The 15,594-nt window shown below is 45.6% G+C and overlaps 1 protein-coding gene across 1 annotated transcript; it reads right to left on the bottom strand.

Moving 5' to 3' along the window:
* Positions 1 to 12,971: 12,971 nt before the first annotated feature.
* On the bottom strand, positions 12,972 to 14,018 carry LOC124654249 (NDR1/HIN1-like protein 1). Its single transcript, XM_047193268.1, has one exon. It carries the CDS (start codon positions 13,885 to 13,887, stop codon positions 13,261 to 13,263), a length of 627 nt encoding a protein of 208 aa, XP_047049224.1. The 5' UTR covers positions 13,888 to 14,018; the 3' UTR covers positions 12,972 to 13,260.
* Between the last annotated feature and the right edge of the window lie 1,576 nt (positions 14,019 to 15,594).

Raw genomic sequence — 15,594 nt, 5'->3', positions numbered from 1 at the left:
AAAATGCTTCTTAATTTGTGTTAATGTTTCATAGCTCATGAGGAAGTATGTGGTGTTTAGCTTTCAACCTTGTCATTTACTTTTGACGGACTCTCATATGGAATAGTGGCACATCCGCTTATCCAATAATTTTGCAAAAAGAGCTGGCAATGGGATTCCCGGTCCCGAATTAATTAACTTAAATAGACACTCCTCCATGGTTTGTGATTGTTGGACGGCACCCGAAGGATTCGGTTAGCCATGGCTTGTGTAAGCAAAGGTTGGGGGAGTGTCATCATCATAATAAAACTAAACTAAAAAGGCACTCCTTCATGGTATGTGATTGTTGGCGGGCACCCGAGGATTCGGTTAGCCATGGTTTGTGTAAGAAAGGTTGGAAGGAGTGCCACATAAAAATGCAAATAATTCATGGGAGCCGCTCTTGAAAGTCCGGTTGGCGAGGTAGTTGGTGTACCCATTACCATTCGTTGACAACAACAAACACCTCTCAAAATAATTTTACTCCTGCTTTACAAATGAAAAGCTCTAGCGCATGTTAATCCCTGCTTCCCTCTGCGAAGGGTCAATCTTTTACTTTTATGTTGTGTCTCCATCCTTTCTTTGAGCACTTTCTTGAGAGCACAACTGTCATTCTTAGTATAATATGCTTGTCTCAAAATATGATTGATTGTGGTATAACTTTGATGCTTTTATCTTTGACAATCACTACTTCTAGTCTTTCTATGAACTCCGAGAGGTGCCCGGGCATTTATGTTTTGCCAATCAAATACGGGCAAGCGAGATACCACTTTATCATACTCTCTTATGAACATTGCAATCCTGCTTATATACATGATTCATGATGCTTATTATTAATTGTTGGTACCTCTTCATGATTGACATAGCTGTTAGATGATCTTATTTGCATGTATCTTATTATGAACTGCTTAAGTATTAGCCATATCATGAGAATATATACATCATATGAGCAAATGTGTTCGTGAAAGTTCTTTTATCGCTCGGTTGTTAACTGAATTGCTTGAGGACAAGCAATAAGCTAAGCTTGGGGGAGTTGATACGTCCAAAACGTATCTACTTTCCCGAACACTTTTGCTATTGTTTTGCCTCTAATTTGTGTATTTTGGATGCAACTAACACGGACTAACGCTGTTTTCAGCAGAACTGTTATGGTGTCTCGTTTTTGTGCAGAAATCCAACTTTCGGGAAAAACCTCGGGATTTTGACGAAAGGGCCTATTTTCCCGGAATGCGACGGAGCCAGAAGGACAAGTAAGGTGGAGGCCCGAGGGCCCCACACCATAGGGCGGCGCGGCCCGGGGGGCCCGCGCGGCCATGTGGTGTGGCCCCCTCGGCCGGCCTCCGACGCCCTCCTTCGGACTACTTATTCGCCTCGACCTAAAAACGCACGGGGAGAAGTCGAAGTCGCCGAAACCCTCCGGAACGCCGCCACATCGCGAAACTCCGTCTCGGGAGCCGAAGTCTCCGTTACGGCACTCCGCCGGGACGGGGAATTGGAGGAGATCATCACCGCCATCACCGCCAACGCCTCTCCATCAACCAGCCATGTTTCCCCCATCCATGTGTGAGTAATTCCCCCGCTGTAGGCCGAAGGGGATGGTAGGGATTGGATGAGATTGGTCATGTAATAGCATAAGATTGTTAGGGCATAGTGCCTAGTGTCCGTAGATGGTACTTTTATGATATTGTTGCAACTTGTTATGCTTAATGCTTGTCACTAGGGCCCGAGTGCCATGATCTCAGATCTGAACATGTTATTGATTCATGAAGATATTCGTTGTTTATGATCTTACCTGCAAGTTGTATACACATGTCGTCTGTCCGGAACCAATGGCCCCGAAGTGACGAAATCGGGACAACCGGAGGGAATGGTAGCGATGTGAGGATCACATGTGTTCACGGAGTGTTAATGCTTTGCTCCGGTACTCTATTAAAAGGAGTACCTTAATATCCGAGTAGTTTCCCTTGAGGCCCGGCTGCCACCGGCTGGTAGGACAAAAGATGTTGTGCAAGTTTCTCATTGCGAGCACGTACGACTATAATTGGAACACATGCCTATTGATTGATTAGTACTTGGATACCGTTTTATTATTATCTGCAAATGCCCTGCTATGATTGTTACATGAGTTTCTCTCATCCATGCAACGCCCGTCATCCGTCCCCGTGCCTACGGTATTTTAATCCTGCTGTTTACTAAAATCACTACTCGCTGTCTTTGTTACTCTGCTGCTTGTTATTTCACTACTGCTACTGCTATAAAACTGTTACTACTTGATAAACTCTTGCGAGCAAGTCTGTTTCCAGGTGCAGCTGAATTGACAACTCCGCTGTTAAGGCTTTCAAGTATTCTTTGTCTCCCCTTGTGTCGAATCAATAAATTGGGTAATACTTCCCTCGAAGACTGTTGCGATCCCCTATACTTGTGGGTCATCAGCTATCACAAGGAAAGTAAGCTCGGGTACAGAAATAACCGAGGCACGTGGAGACGAAGATGTATTCCAGTGTTCCCTTCCTTTGCAAGAAGGTACATCACGTTTGGAGAGGTGGGGGTTCCACGAAGGATTCCCCAACGCCACGAAGGCTCACCTTCTTCTCCGAGCCAAACCCACGAAGGATAATGGCCCTTTCCTTATGGTTAGCTTTTCTCCACTCCGGAGATGGCAAGCTCCACAACCACTTCACAAGCTCCACGAAGGAGAAGCCCGGGCCCCTTCACAATATTCCACGAAGAGGTCAACGGGAAACCAACCAAGCCAACTAAGAGGTCACCCTCCAAGAGTAACAAGCTCACGATCTCTCACTCGAATTAATCGTGGTGGAGAGCTCAACACTATGCAATGATGCAAAGCAAGAACACTAGAGGTGTTCAAATATTTCACACTCAAATCCCACCCAATCAACAAATGCTAGGATGAGATTAGAGAGGAAGAATAATGGAGGAAATCAACAAATGACTCCAAGATCTAGATCCCAAGAGTTCCCCTCAGTTAGAGGAGAAATGGATTGGTGGAGGTTGTAGATCTAGATCTCCTCTCTTAGATCCCTCAAGAATGAGCAAGAATCATGGGAGGGAAGGGAGAGGAAGCAAGCTCAAGAGGTTCAACAATGGTGATTAATAACGTGCTCAAGAACCCTAGAAAACTATTGGGGAAGAAGCCCCTTTTATAGCCCGAGGAAAAATATAACCGTTGGGGCAGATCTGGGAGTTTTTTTCGTGCAGCCTGGCAAACCGGGCCAAACCGGGCCAGGGACCGGGCCGCCTGGCGAGAGAGTCGGTCAGACCGGGCCAGGGACCGGGCGCCCCTGAAAGCCCCCTGGAAACCGTCCGGTTGGCACCGGTGTGGGAGCCGGTTTGTGCCGGACGAGCCGGTGAGACAGCCGGTGCCACCGGGCCAAACATGAAAACATGGTTTACAAAAACCATGATAACTTTTGCGTCCGGACTTCGATTTCGATGATCTTGGGCTTGATGGAATGAGAACAACAAGCCCTACAACTTTATGCATAGAAACATCATTGTCCACCCACGGAGTAAAAACCATAAGATGAATGTTTGACCTATCTATAAAAGAGACACCGGTAAAACCTCCAAGCTTGAAAACGCAATAGAAGATGCAGATGGATTCCGTTTTCGATGAACTTGGGCTTGTTGTAAAGCTAGCAACAAGCTCAAGAACCTCACACAGAGAAACACCAAGAAGCAATAAGATTTATGGAATTAAAAGCATGCAAAGGGTTGAGCTCCCTAAGACGATGTGATCAAGTTACCCAACCGAAATCCCCTCTTGATAGTGCGGCTATGTATCCTATAACCCGGTCTACCAACAACCACCTTGAGACCGGTAAAAGGAAAACCTAGAAAGGTCACACCTTTGCCTTGCGCATCCCGCTTGATCTCGATGATAGCTCTTCAAGCTCCACTCAAGCCGGAATGCCTCACTTGATCACTGTTGCTTCGTGAAGACTCACAAATGCTCCCCCATACACCATGATGGGAAAGCTCCATTGATGCACATCTTCACATGTCCATTATCACCAAAATGGAAGGCAAGCTTCAAGCATACGATCCTCTTGAGATGCTCAATCTTGAACTTGCCCAACTCAACCTTGATGACGATCACCACTTGACGTCATCCTCTCATGGGCACATGACTTCTCGTGGCACATTCTTCATGCTTCATGTGTTGACCAAACTTGAATATATTCTTCACTCTTTGTATTGGTCAACCTTGTATCTTCTCATGCTCTATCATACTATCTTGAGGTGTATATAGAATTCTTCATTTGCTTGCATGCTCTAAATCTTAGTCAACCATAGCTCGACTTATGAGACTATCATGACACCGACTTAGAGCCATAACGTGAATTCTTCACTTGGAATCAAGCACTCAAGATCTTGATCATTCATTGCTTATCACATAAGCTAGAGCATGGCTAATATTGAGTTCCACATAAGAACTCCATCTTCATTTTTTCTTCTTGATCATATCACATATATATCTTCAAATCGATGATCTTGATGCCAATACACAAGGTATATCTTTTATCTTCATGGCATCCATACTTGAATCCAACACATGGACTACAAGTAGTACCTATGGAATATTCCTTCATATAACCTCAATGAAAACATTAGTCCATAGGGGTTGTCATTAATTACCAAAACCACACATAGGGGCAATATACCCTTACAATCTCCCATTTTGGTAATTGATGACAACCACAATAAGAGGGTTTATATAATGAATATTAGAAACAAGTATGCAACTTATCCGAGAATAAGTTGTATACAAGAGGTTGTATTTGATATGGTCAAGTAACACGAAGCTACTAGCCCATATCAAAACCAGCTCTACTCACACAACTACAACTAATGCAAGGGATGTGAGTAGAACCAACATATATAGAGCAAACTCCCCCACAATGTTCGCACGTGTGATGAACATGAATTCATTGCATACATTGTCAAGATTAACCTTCGGGACAGTTTCCACTATATATATACAACCATCCAACACATGGACTACAAGTAGTACCTATGGAATATTCCTTCATATAAACTCAATGAAAACATTAGTCCATAGTTGTTGTCATTAATTACCAAAACCACACATAGGAGCAATATACCCTTACAGACTCGTAGTGTGTAAATTCCAAGAAGAAGCCCCCACACCACTCTCCATCTTCCCCTAGCGACAAAGGTGGCGGAGGTGGCGGAGGCAAGAGGCCTCCGCGTATATCTCCGACACACCCCAGCCACAAGGGCGGAGGCGGAAGAAAGCGCCCCCCATGCCGTTCTCTGACGCCACCAAGCGACAAATGAGGTGGAAGTGGCGGAAGCAAAGTATCCCGCCGCAACCGCACGCCACCCCTCGATGACAGAAACGACCAGTACGACGCTCATGATCGCCTGAACACCTACAAAGAGGACTATGTTGGCCCACGATGCTTCGGAACCTGGATTCAAGAAGCAAACACCACCAGTGGCTTCAGCTTCCGGCTCCCCGGCAGCCTAAAATTCTATGATGGCAGGGAGAAGCCCAACAGTTGGTTAGGAGACTTCTACGGTGCAGTTACCTTCTCCGGAGGAACTCCCAACCTCAACTGCCACATGCTCCAGTTGTACTTGACGGGGCCAACGAGCCAGTGGCGAGCTGATCTCCCGGAGAGGTCCATCCACAACTTGTTCAACTTGAGCGAAGCCTTTGAAAACTACTTCGAATGAACCTGCAAGCGACCATTCACCTCGTGTGACCTCCAGCAGTGCCAGCAAAAGAAAGGGGAATCCTCTAGGGACTTCTTGTCTCGCTGGTTGAAAATGGAGAACTGCTGCGCGGGCATATGCGACGAAACTGCAATGCTAGCCTTCATTGGTGGCCTCAATAGAGGAGGAATCATATGCCACATGTTGACACACAAGCATGACTCTCGAACCCTCACCCTCAATGGTATGATCGCAACTGCTAGTGCCTACACAACAACGGATGACGATGCTCGTGGTTCCCTCCAGCTTTCGTAGTCCCAAATCAGCGAAAGAAGTGCAACAACAACAAGCAAAAAAAATCAGTCAGAGGACCAACAGCAGGACGGATACGGCATGGTAGCCATGGTGTTCCAGCAGAGAGGCCAAGGAGGAGGCCGAGGCCGCGGTCTTGGAGGCAGAGCTGGCAGGGGCCAGCAGCGCAGTGAAGAGATCACAACTGCCGGATCTCGCCCTCCCCAAACATACGAAGAATATAGGGTATTCTCATCTTAGCTCACCTTGACGCCAACGGAAAATCCACTCAAACAAACCGCAAGTGCAAGCTCGTCAACGACCTTAGGGAGAATCCGGGAGCTGACTACAGGCGTGCCCGGAAGAATAGGCCACGCTGAAAGGGGGGTAAGGCAATGGAAGAGACTAAGGAAACAAGTGACATGGATGAGGGCGAGGCTCCGCCGGAACCCAAAGGGGATACCGCAGAAAAATCCAAAAATCCTTATGACAAGAAAAGCGCAGCCGTTTATCAGACTTTCCTTGGAAGACCCACCGCAAAGGCTAAAAAAATCTAGCCCGCGGGATTTAAATGCCACAATGTGAAAACTCCCCCAATACGTGATGTGGTCGAAAAGTTCCATCACCTGGAGCCATGAGGACCACCCAGAGCTCATACTTAAGGAGCACTATGGCCTGGTAGTCAACCCTAGGATTGATGGATAGGACTACTCCAAGTGCCTCATGGACGGAGGAGCCAGGCTCAACATCATGCACCTGGAAACCTTGAAGAAGATGAACCCATCGAAAACTCAGCTCATAGAGTTCCACGGGGTGGTTCCGGGTAAAAAGGAAAACTCACTGGGTAGCATAACACTTCATGTGGCCTTCAACGACGTATACAATTACCGCAAAGAAAGGATCACATTTGAAGTTGTGCCCTTTAGAAGTTCCTACCATGTGATGTTCGGCAGGCCAGCTTACCACAAGTTCCATGCAAGGGCATGCTACATCTACAACAAACTGAAGATACCAGGACCGAACGGTACCATTACTGTTTGGGGCAACTACAAGAAAGCTCAAGAGTGCGAGTTAAGAGAAGCCGGTTTTGCTGAATTTGTCCTCAAAACCGAGGAGCTGAGAGACATGAGGAGCCAGGTGGATCCGGCAGAGATGCCCGCCCTCAAGAAGCCAATTTCCAACCACAATCCTTCGTTCAAGGCTATAGAGAAACAAAGAAGGTGGAGCTTACTGATGGAGATTCCTCTAAGACCAAAGCCATTGAAGCAGCCATGGATCCGAAGTAGGAAGACGCGCTCATCGAGTTCCTCCGCAAAATATAGATATCTTCACATGGCAGACCTCTAACATTTTCGGACTATCTAGGGAACTCGTCGAGCACTCACACAACATCAACCCCGGCGCCAAACTGGTGAAGCAAGCTTTGAGACCCTTTAGCGACAAGAAACGCCGCGCCATAGGAAAGGAACTAGCTAAGATTTTAGAAATAGGATTTGTTAGAGAAGTGATCCATACTAACTGGGCCGCGAATCCAGTCCTTGTACCCAAAAATAACACTGAAATACTAAGAATATGCATTGATTATACCGGCTTGAACAAACACTGCCCGAAGGATCTTTTTTCTTTGCCTCGCATTGACCAAGTCATTAATTTTATGGCAAGATCAAAACTCATTTATTTTCTAGATCTTTATTTCGGGTATCATTAGATCCGGATGCGAGAGTCTGACCAATTAGCGACCTTGTTCATCAAGCCTTACAATACAAATTGCTAAATTAACATAACTTTTGGTTTGAAAAACACATATGCTACCTACCAGCGGCAGCGGTGCATCCATGAACAAATTGATCGGAACATATACGCCTACGTTATTGTCGTGATGTCCCAAAAAGGAAACGATCTCATTAGCGATCTCCGGGAAACCTTTGACAACCTCCAAAGTAAAAGATGATGTTAAACCCAACCAACTGCTTATTTGATGTACTAGCCGGAAAAGGTCTTGGCTTCATCGTATCACATAGTGGGAAATCTCGTCAACTCATTGGCCTGGGTCCAAGGAGACAGCCATGGTGAATAAATGGTTTATTGATATTTAACATAGTCTCACCCTTTTGTGGACCTCCAAACCCTGCAGGCCGCATAATTTTAATGGGCTAACAACATTTGCTAATAAACCGTTTCCAAATATTTATCACAATCTTACCCTTTGTCTACCTTGCTCCGTTGGTATTTCTCTTAATAAATGGTTGCTCTAGATAATTGTGAAGTGTGGATTGGCCAGCGGCTAGGGTCTCCAAATTCCCACTCCCATTCTCCAAAGTTGCCAAACACACTATTAGTTACTTGGAAATCATTACAAATTCTCTTGTTTTGTCTTAAAAAATTGGGGCAGAAGGCCGGGCTTCCTCTCTCAATGGCAAGGCCAAGCCAAACAATTACTTTTCTTTTGGGAAGACAGCACTTCATTAACTAACGAAACTGAGGAACACAGAAAATTTGGTCGAATTGCTGCCACATTTTATTGATTAGGAAAGCCAGAGTGCAAATTATACATATAATTAAGTTTACATTCACACACAAACTAAAATAACTATAGTAAAATAAGAACGTCTAACGACTGATCAACGACATGTAAACAATTCCCAGAGTAATCATACAGAAATAAAATGCCACATTGATCACATTTGCTTGCTTCTTCAAACCAACCATCTGTCTTAGGTGCTTGATGAGTTTCTTCAGTTCTCCCATCAGTTCTGCAACACTAGTGACACTGCTCGAGCCTAATTTCTCCACCGTTGAGGCTTGATTAAGCTCCCACATTGCGCCCCTCCTCCTAAACCAATGATGCCCTCCACTTGAAGCCTCTCAACGGACTCATCAGTTCACTTAAAATGGCTAAGTTTCTTCAGATTCTAAAAAAGAGCATATGAACCAAGTCCTAAATCGGAGGAAAAATCAAGGAATCTGCAGAAATTAGAGAAAAAGTCTGATGAAGAACTCAGATCTAACCTTTCCCGGCTCTGTCTTGCTCTCGCACTTCACAAATTCTCGCTCAAAGTTCCCATTCTCCCCTTTTGTTGTGACCAATCGCTTCAATGGCGCGGCGCGTGGGCTGTCAGGTCATCTTATCATAGGCATTGCGCCATACTTAGGCCATGAGGTGCGGAAGGCTCAACTAGAGGTCGACATATATCGTCGGCCGTAGTCGCGCGCGTTGTCGCCATAGAAGAAGAATAAGGAGAGGAAATGGGGGCGGAAGGCAGGTACGGGTGAGCTATGATACTTCGGAGAAATGGCTTTTTAAGCTACTTACGGAGGATGGGATTTGGCAAACTATACTTCGGAGAAAGTACATCGGCTCGAAGACATTATCTCAGGTGGTTTGGAAACCTGGGGATTCACACTTCTGGGCTGGTCTCATGGCGACAAAAAATATCTTCTTTCGACATGGGACTTTCTCCATTAAGAATGGAGCACGGATACGGTTACGGGAAGATGTTTGGCTCGACAATGCTCCCCTAAGCGAACAAGTATCCCGCTTTGTATAGAATTGCACGTCGCCAAGGTGATACCATTGCAATCTGTAATGGCTACTTCACCCCGAATGTGACGTTCAGACGGGTTTTACTAGGACAAAGGCTTGTGGCATGGAACAATCTAATTCAGCGGCTTGGAGATATTCAGTTATCACCAGAGCCGGATGAATTTCGATGGAACCTCCATGTAGATGGTACTTTTTCTCGTAAAATGTTTATACAATGCGATCCTGCTTTCCGATTTACCGATTGATAATAATAAAAAAATTGGAAGATGAAGATACCATTAAAAAATAAATTTTTGGATGGTATCTTCGTCGCGGGGTTATCCTCACCAAAGACAATCTTGTTAAGCGGAATTGGCACGGAAGTACACGATGTGTCTTTTGTCATCATGATGAAACCATCAAACATTTATTCTTCCAGTGCCAGTTTGCGAGATCTATATGGTCAGTCATCCAAGTAGCGTCTACCTTGTATCCGCCGACTAGTGTCGCTAATGTCTTTGGCAATTGGCTTCATGGTATTAACTCAAGGTTTAAAATGCTTCTTAGGATGGGGGCGCTAGCGATTATCCGAGCGCTCCGGCTATGTAGAAATGACAAGATCTTTAATGACAAAAATTACTCTTTGTTGCAGGTCATCTACAGATGCACAGGTATTCTCCGTTCGTGGTTACCTCTTTAGCGTGTGGAGAACCGAGACCTATTTACGGAGGTCTGTACACGGTTGGAGGATACGGCGAGGGATACTTTTTCCCTACATGGGTGGCAGCATAGTCTACGGATAGTAGCTCCTCCCACATCTTAGGCGTCATATGATTCATCGTTCCGATATGTATTTCGCCTTTTTATTTTTGTAACTCTGGACTCTTGAGACAACAAACGGCTGTGTGCATCCTAGTTATGCAGAGGCTGGATGTAATTGCTTCTTGAAGTAATAAAGCATCCTTTATCGAAAAAAAAAAGGTACGGGTGAGCGGAGGCTCCCATCTTGTACAAAGCTGAGCTAGGCAAGTTCTAGGTCCCGCAGTGAGGTGGATCCCAAGCTCAGTAGGCAATGTGTGGGTCAGCGCTGAGGTGGATAAGTTGTGGGTCCCGCAACGATGTGGATTCCATGCTCACTGGACAATATCGTGGGTCAGCGTTGAGATGGATAAGTTGATATAAACGGATAACGATCTGTACTGAGTTTAAGGCCCATGTCGCGTTTAAGCTATTTTGACCGTGAGAAGTTTCGCATTGCAGCTATTCTGGTGAAGGACGTCGGCTTCTAGCCAATTCCAAAAAAAGGTCGCACAGAAGCTATTGGCCCATACCAAATTACACATGCATACATGTACAGTGTACTGTTTGTACATATTTAATTGGGCCATGTTAATATTTTTTTTTTACGAAAGACACTACAGACATAGATGTTCACATATACTCACCCCTATGAACCCACGTACTATTTATTTGTTAATGACCATATCATGCATTTTATTTGAAGAGGTACTGAGCAAATTACCGTCGTTGTATTAGCTAGGGAGGGCCGGAGGGTTCAACCCAAGTGGAAGTCTCACCAGCAATGAAAGCCAGGTTGCACAGCAGCCCGGAAGAGGAGCTCGCAAATATGATGAAACAGAGCTTTCAGAAGCTACCATTAGTACGTACCTGCTTGAAGTTGACACGCCTCTGCCTCTTTACATCGATCGATTTCTACGTGTCGCGCTGCGTCTGTTGACATGCAACAGCAATCCTTCTCTTTTCTCAGGCGACAGAGGACATTCGGTGCAAAAATCATTGCACCTTTATTCGGCACGATTGCACGAACAATTTCGCGCCATCCAAAGATTATGACAGAATGTGTTCCTGTTGTCGTAGACCCAAAGCCAAACGCTTGTTGTGGCCTTCTAGGTCCACACCGTCACAAAACCATCCAACGCACAGAATGTAGTCCTTAGCCCAAATTAATTGGTGCAGCCATATTGTTGTCCATTACAATTTACAAGTATACTTCTGATGTGCGCTAGTTAATTTAGGCTGACGAGAGTAATTTCAACTACTCGCTCCGATCCATGGTAAGTGTCGATGTTTTAGTTCAAATTTAAACTAATTAAACTAAAACTCCGACACAATACTTATTATGATCGGAGGGAGTACTTTTCTTCTCCATCTTGTACCAACGAAGAACAATCTACTCCATGCAAGCCCATGCTAACAGCATCTCATGGACAAGCGGGTAGGTTCAGTACTGGTTTGGGTTCAGTTGAATGATCATACCATATCTCCTCAATTTCCAGATGAACCCATACCAAGCCTATGTGTAGATCGCAGGGGAAAAATTATGGGTGTCACCAAACCGGTACTAGCTAGCTAGCTAGCCAGAATGCAACCGGAGCAAGCAAAGGAAAAGCGAGAGTGAGCACACTGCACATGGATGCACCAAGAATATATCCATGGCGACTTTAACTGTAAGTGTACTACGTAGCTTCTAATACATCTTCCTCTTTGCTCTTTGATATCTTCTTAAGCAATACTTGCCAAATTAAAGGTTTTTAAGGCATCTCGGATCGGGAGAATCGTCTCCACTGTCATCTCACATCATTCTGAAGGCGCAGACGCCATTATATTATTCAGTCGGTGCTCCATTAATTTTCTGCCTAAAAGCACATGGATGTTTTCTTCTCTCCCAAAGCAAGCGAGTCCTATCATTTCGAAGTTCGAACGAACATGGGGCCACACCCGCAAAGAAGCCACTATCTCAGCATCAGCATCTGTCGTGTAAAGCTCTTTGTGAAAACGTCAGAAAGAAAAACACTTTGCAAGAAAGATGGCGATTCCAGGTAATAAAATATATAATCTGCAGTCTTTTCAGAAAGGCTCATGTGTAAATTTCAGTTGTGAAATTTGATGAAAACCTATTTGGACTGTCAAACTAGTTTACTCTCCCAAAGTATGCAGTGTAGTAAGCTGGTTGCAAAGTCAAAGTTCCTACAACATTTTTTCTCTACCAAGAACAGATGCTTCCAACACATGCGCATGCCAGAGCATCCGTTGGCAATTGGCACACAGAGGGGACTAAAGAAAAGAAAACGGCTTCCGCAAACTATCACTTGTGTTCCCAATGCTTCTTATGATCAAACTCCATGTGTGTGAGAGAGACTATCCAACTACCTTTTGCTCTTGGACTTGGGGATCTCAAACACATAGTCCCCATGTGTACTTTCTCGCAAGCTTCAACCAAATCCCAAAGCCACGAGAGAGCTGCCAAGGAGGATCTGGTTGTTGCCACCAAACCAATATAGGGCCCAAACAGGAGTCCAAAATTCTCCTACAACTCCAGTTAACAAAAGCTTAAAGCTCCTATATCTTGTGTCCGGTCATTATCAAATGAGTCATTACCAAGAAAACATTCAACAGGATTCCTTATATATAGTTGTGCCACAAAAATGGTTTATTGACAGTTGTTATAAGCTTTGAAGTAGCAGTAACAGAAGAGTAAGCAGCTAATGAAGGCGGCACGCACATAAGCATCGTGGTAACTTCCCCTAAGCAAACGGTACTAAATCATCACCCCTCCTTTACATTTGTATTATATCCCCACATAAATAGTGATATTATTACCACCGATCTGCGCCTCTGCTTTGACTATGGAGTATGGACACAACACAGGCGAACGCTACTCCAAGAAGAAGCCTACCTCTCGCCGGAGCTAGCCTTGATCTTAACTAGACCTCGACGTGGCAGTAGGTGGTTGTCTGGAACTTGAAGCCGCTGGCCCCGGGTGCGCCGTTGCCGCCGGTGGTGACGAGGAAGGCCGGGCAGGTGGCGAAGAGGTGGTAGTGGCCGGAGATCCAGCTGCCGACCTTCCACCTGACGCGGCCGTCGATCTTGACCTGGAGGATGAGGTACCCCGCCTGGCAGTCCTGGGAGATGGCGCTGGCGAGGTAGGGCGCGAAGGGGACGTTGGGCCCGTCGAGCACCGGCGACCAGATGTCAACGTCGCCGTGGCCCTGGTACACCGCCGGGAGCGAGGAGGCGACGGTGATCTGCTGGTACTTGTAGGAGGCGTAGACGTCGAGGCGGTCGTAGTAGACGCCGACGCGGTCGTTGGGGTTGCGGGAGGCGACGGTGACCTGGAGCGAGGTGGAGAGGAGGCTGGAGGCGTTGGAGAGGTCCAGCTGCCGGAGGGAGGCGTCCTGGAGGTAGAAGCGCGGGTGGGTGGGGCGGAGGACGAGGTAGACGATCAGTGAGATGACGGCGACGATGAAGGCCAGGAACAGGAACACGGCCAGGAGGCGCCGGCAGCAGTTCCGGAGGTGGTCGTCGCGGTGGTTGCCGCAGTCCTTGCCCATGGCTTGCTGCTGCTGCTTTTTGGTCAGTCGACCGACGAGCTCTTCTTCCTCCTCTAGCTTGGATATAGAGTGATGTGTGTTGCTTGGGAGGGAAAGGGACTCTGGAGGTGTAGTGTGCTGTGGGACTGTGGTGTTTGGGAAGCGGAGTAAATCGGGCTGAAGGGGTCACACAATTAATAGGCTCTCCTCTGATTCTCAATATCATGGTGGGGCTGCTCTGCTCCTGCCAGCGACGTGTCTACTAATTCTCGTTAGACGACCATAACGTAAATCTACCATGTCCTTAAGATTAGACCGTTAGTCCAATCCCTGCGGAGATTTGTGCTGAAAAAATGCAGAAATTATAAGAAACGAATGTTTAAAATTTAATTCCCTGGAGAAAACGCATCGTTAGCCGTCAGATCTTCAAGTGAACGTTGGATTCAACTTCCATATTTCTTACTGCGACGTGGCAAGTTGTTATTGGGTCACTCCATCCACTCGCGTGTCTAAAAAATGAACCTCTACTTTCATGTAATCCCATTTTCTAAATCTTCAATTTTCTAAAAAATTGGGGAAAAAACTTATTGATAAGGTATGTAAAACTCCGAAAAACAAACACATACTGTTTAGTTGGAACCGACCAATGTAAATTCTCGCTAAATAATATCACCATTCATGAAAGTGAGAAAATGAATTTCAAAATGTACATCGAAGGCTCTTTGTTTCTAAGTTCTTTTTTGTAACTTTTAGAAGTAGGATTTAGTCCACCTGCATGGTTTCAAAAATCCGCTCGCCCGAATCACAAACTGATCGAGATCGACTAGGTTCCTAATCCAGAATAATAACTATATTTATATTTATAGAACACATAATTTTTCCAAGAAAAAATGGCGAAAAAAATATCATGTTGTAGTGATCATTGCCATGTTCGAAATAATATGCATGTTCACATGGAGACAATATGTATACATACATAGTCTTTAAAATATTTCAATTTTGGTTGCGATGAGGCCAAGTAGCGGCCTACCTCACAGAGCACACAACTTTGGAGATGGCTGAGGTGGAAGGATTAAAAAGCAGAGTTGGCACGTAGTGGGTCGATGGACGGAATAAAAGAATGCGACGAAACTTCCATTCACAATCTTCGCTGCGGTTTCTTGGCACATAACAGGTGTGTAGGTAGGACTCTATTCGTTGAACTCGACCTGCCACCGCCAGATGTGTGTAGTGGCCAACTGCGCATGTGTCTATGTAAGAAACGAGGCCAATCAAGCATGTGATCGATTCCAATGTAAGCGATGTTTTTTTTTTCTTTAATGGTGTCTTAATTTCCGAGTTTGATTTGTGTCTTAACGGCAGCCTGCAACTATAGAAACCTATGGTTCGATGGTCAGAGAATACATTAAAAGTGATACTTGTGAAGATCGTGCACATCCCAAACCTACCAAAAACAAAACCTTAGGTTTGTCGCTGGATGGCAGACACGACACAGTCGCACCGCAGCAGACGGGTAGCCTCCTTCACATACATGCAAAAGTCCCTCAAGCCCGCTTAGCCTTCCCAGCAAGCTTTCCTGCCAAGGCATTTGGCTATAAAAATGTATCGTGTGTCGAGTCGTTCCGCCTTATCACCCAGTAGACACACTAATTCCTCTTCTCCTTCTCTGGCACACTCTCGCCTCCCCACCATCTTTTGTTGGCTGCAAACCACATGGGCCAAGCTAGC

Source organism: Lolium rigidum, chromosome 5 (genome assembly GCF_022539505.1).
Source record: "Lolium rigidum isolate FL_2022 chromosome 5, APGP_CSIRO_Lrig_0.1, whole genome shotgun sequence".
Classification (NCBI taxonomy): domain Eukaryota; kingdom Viridiplantae; phylum Streptophyta; class Magnoliopsida; order Poales; family Poaceae; genus Lolium; species Lolium rigidum.
Note: the sequence above shows the minus strand (reverse complement) of the source record. Positions and strands in the feature narration are given on the sequence as shown.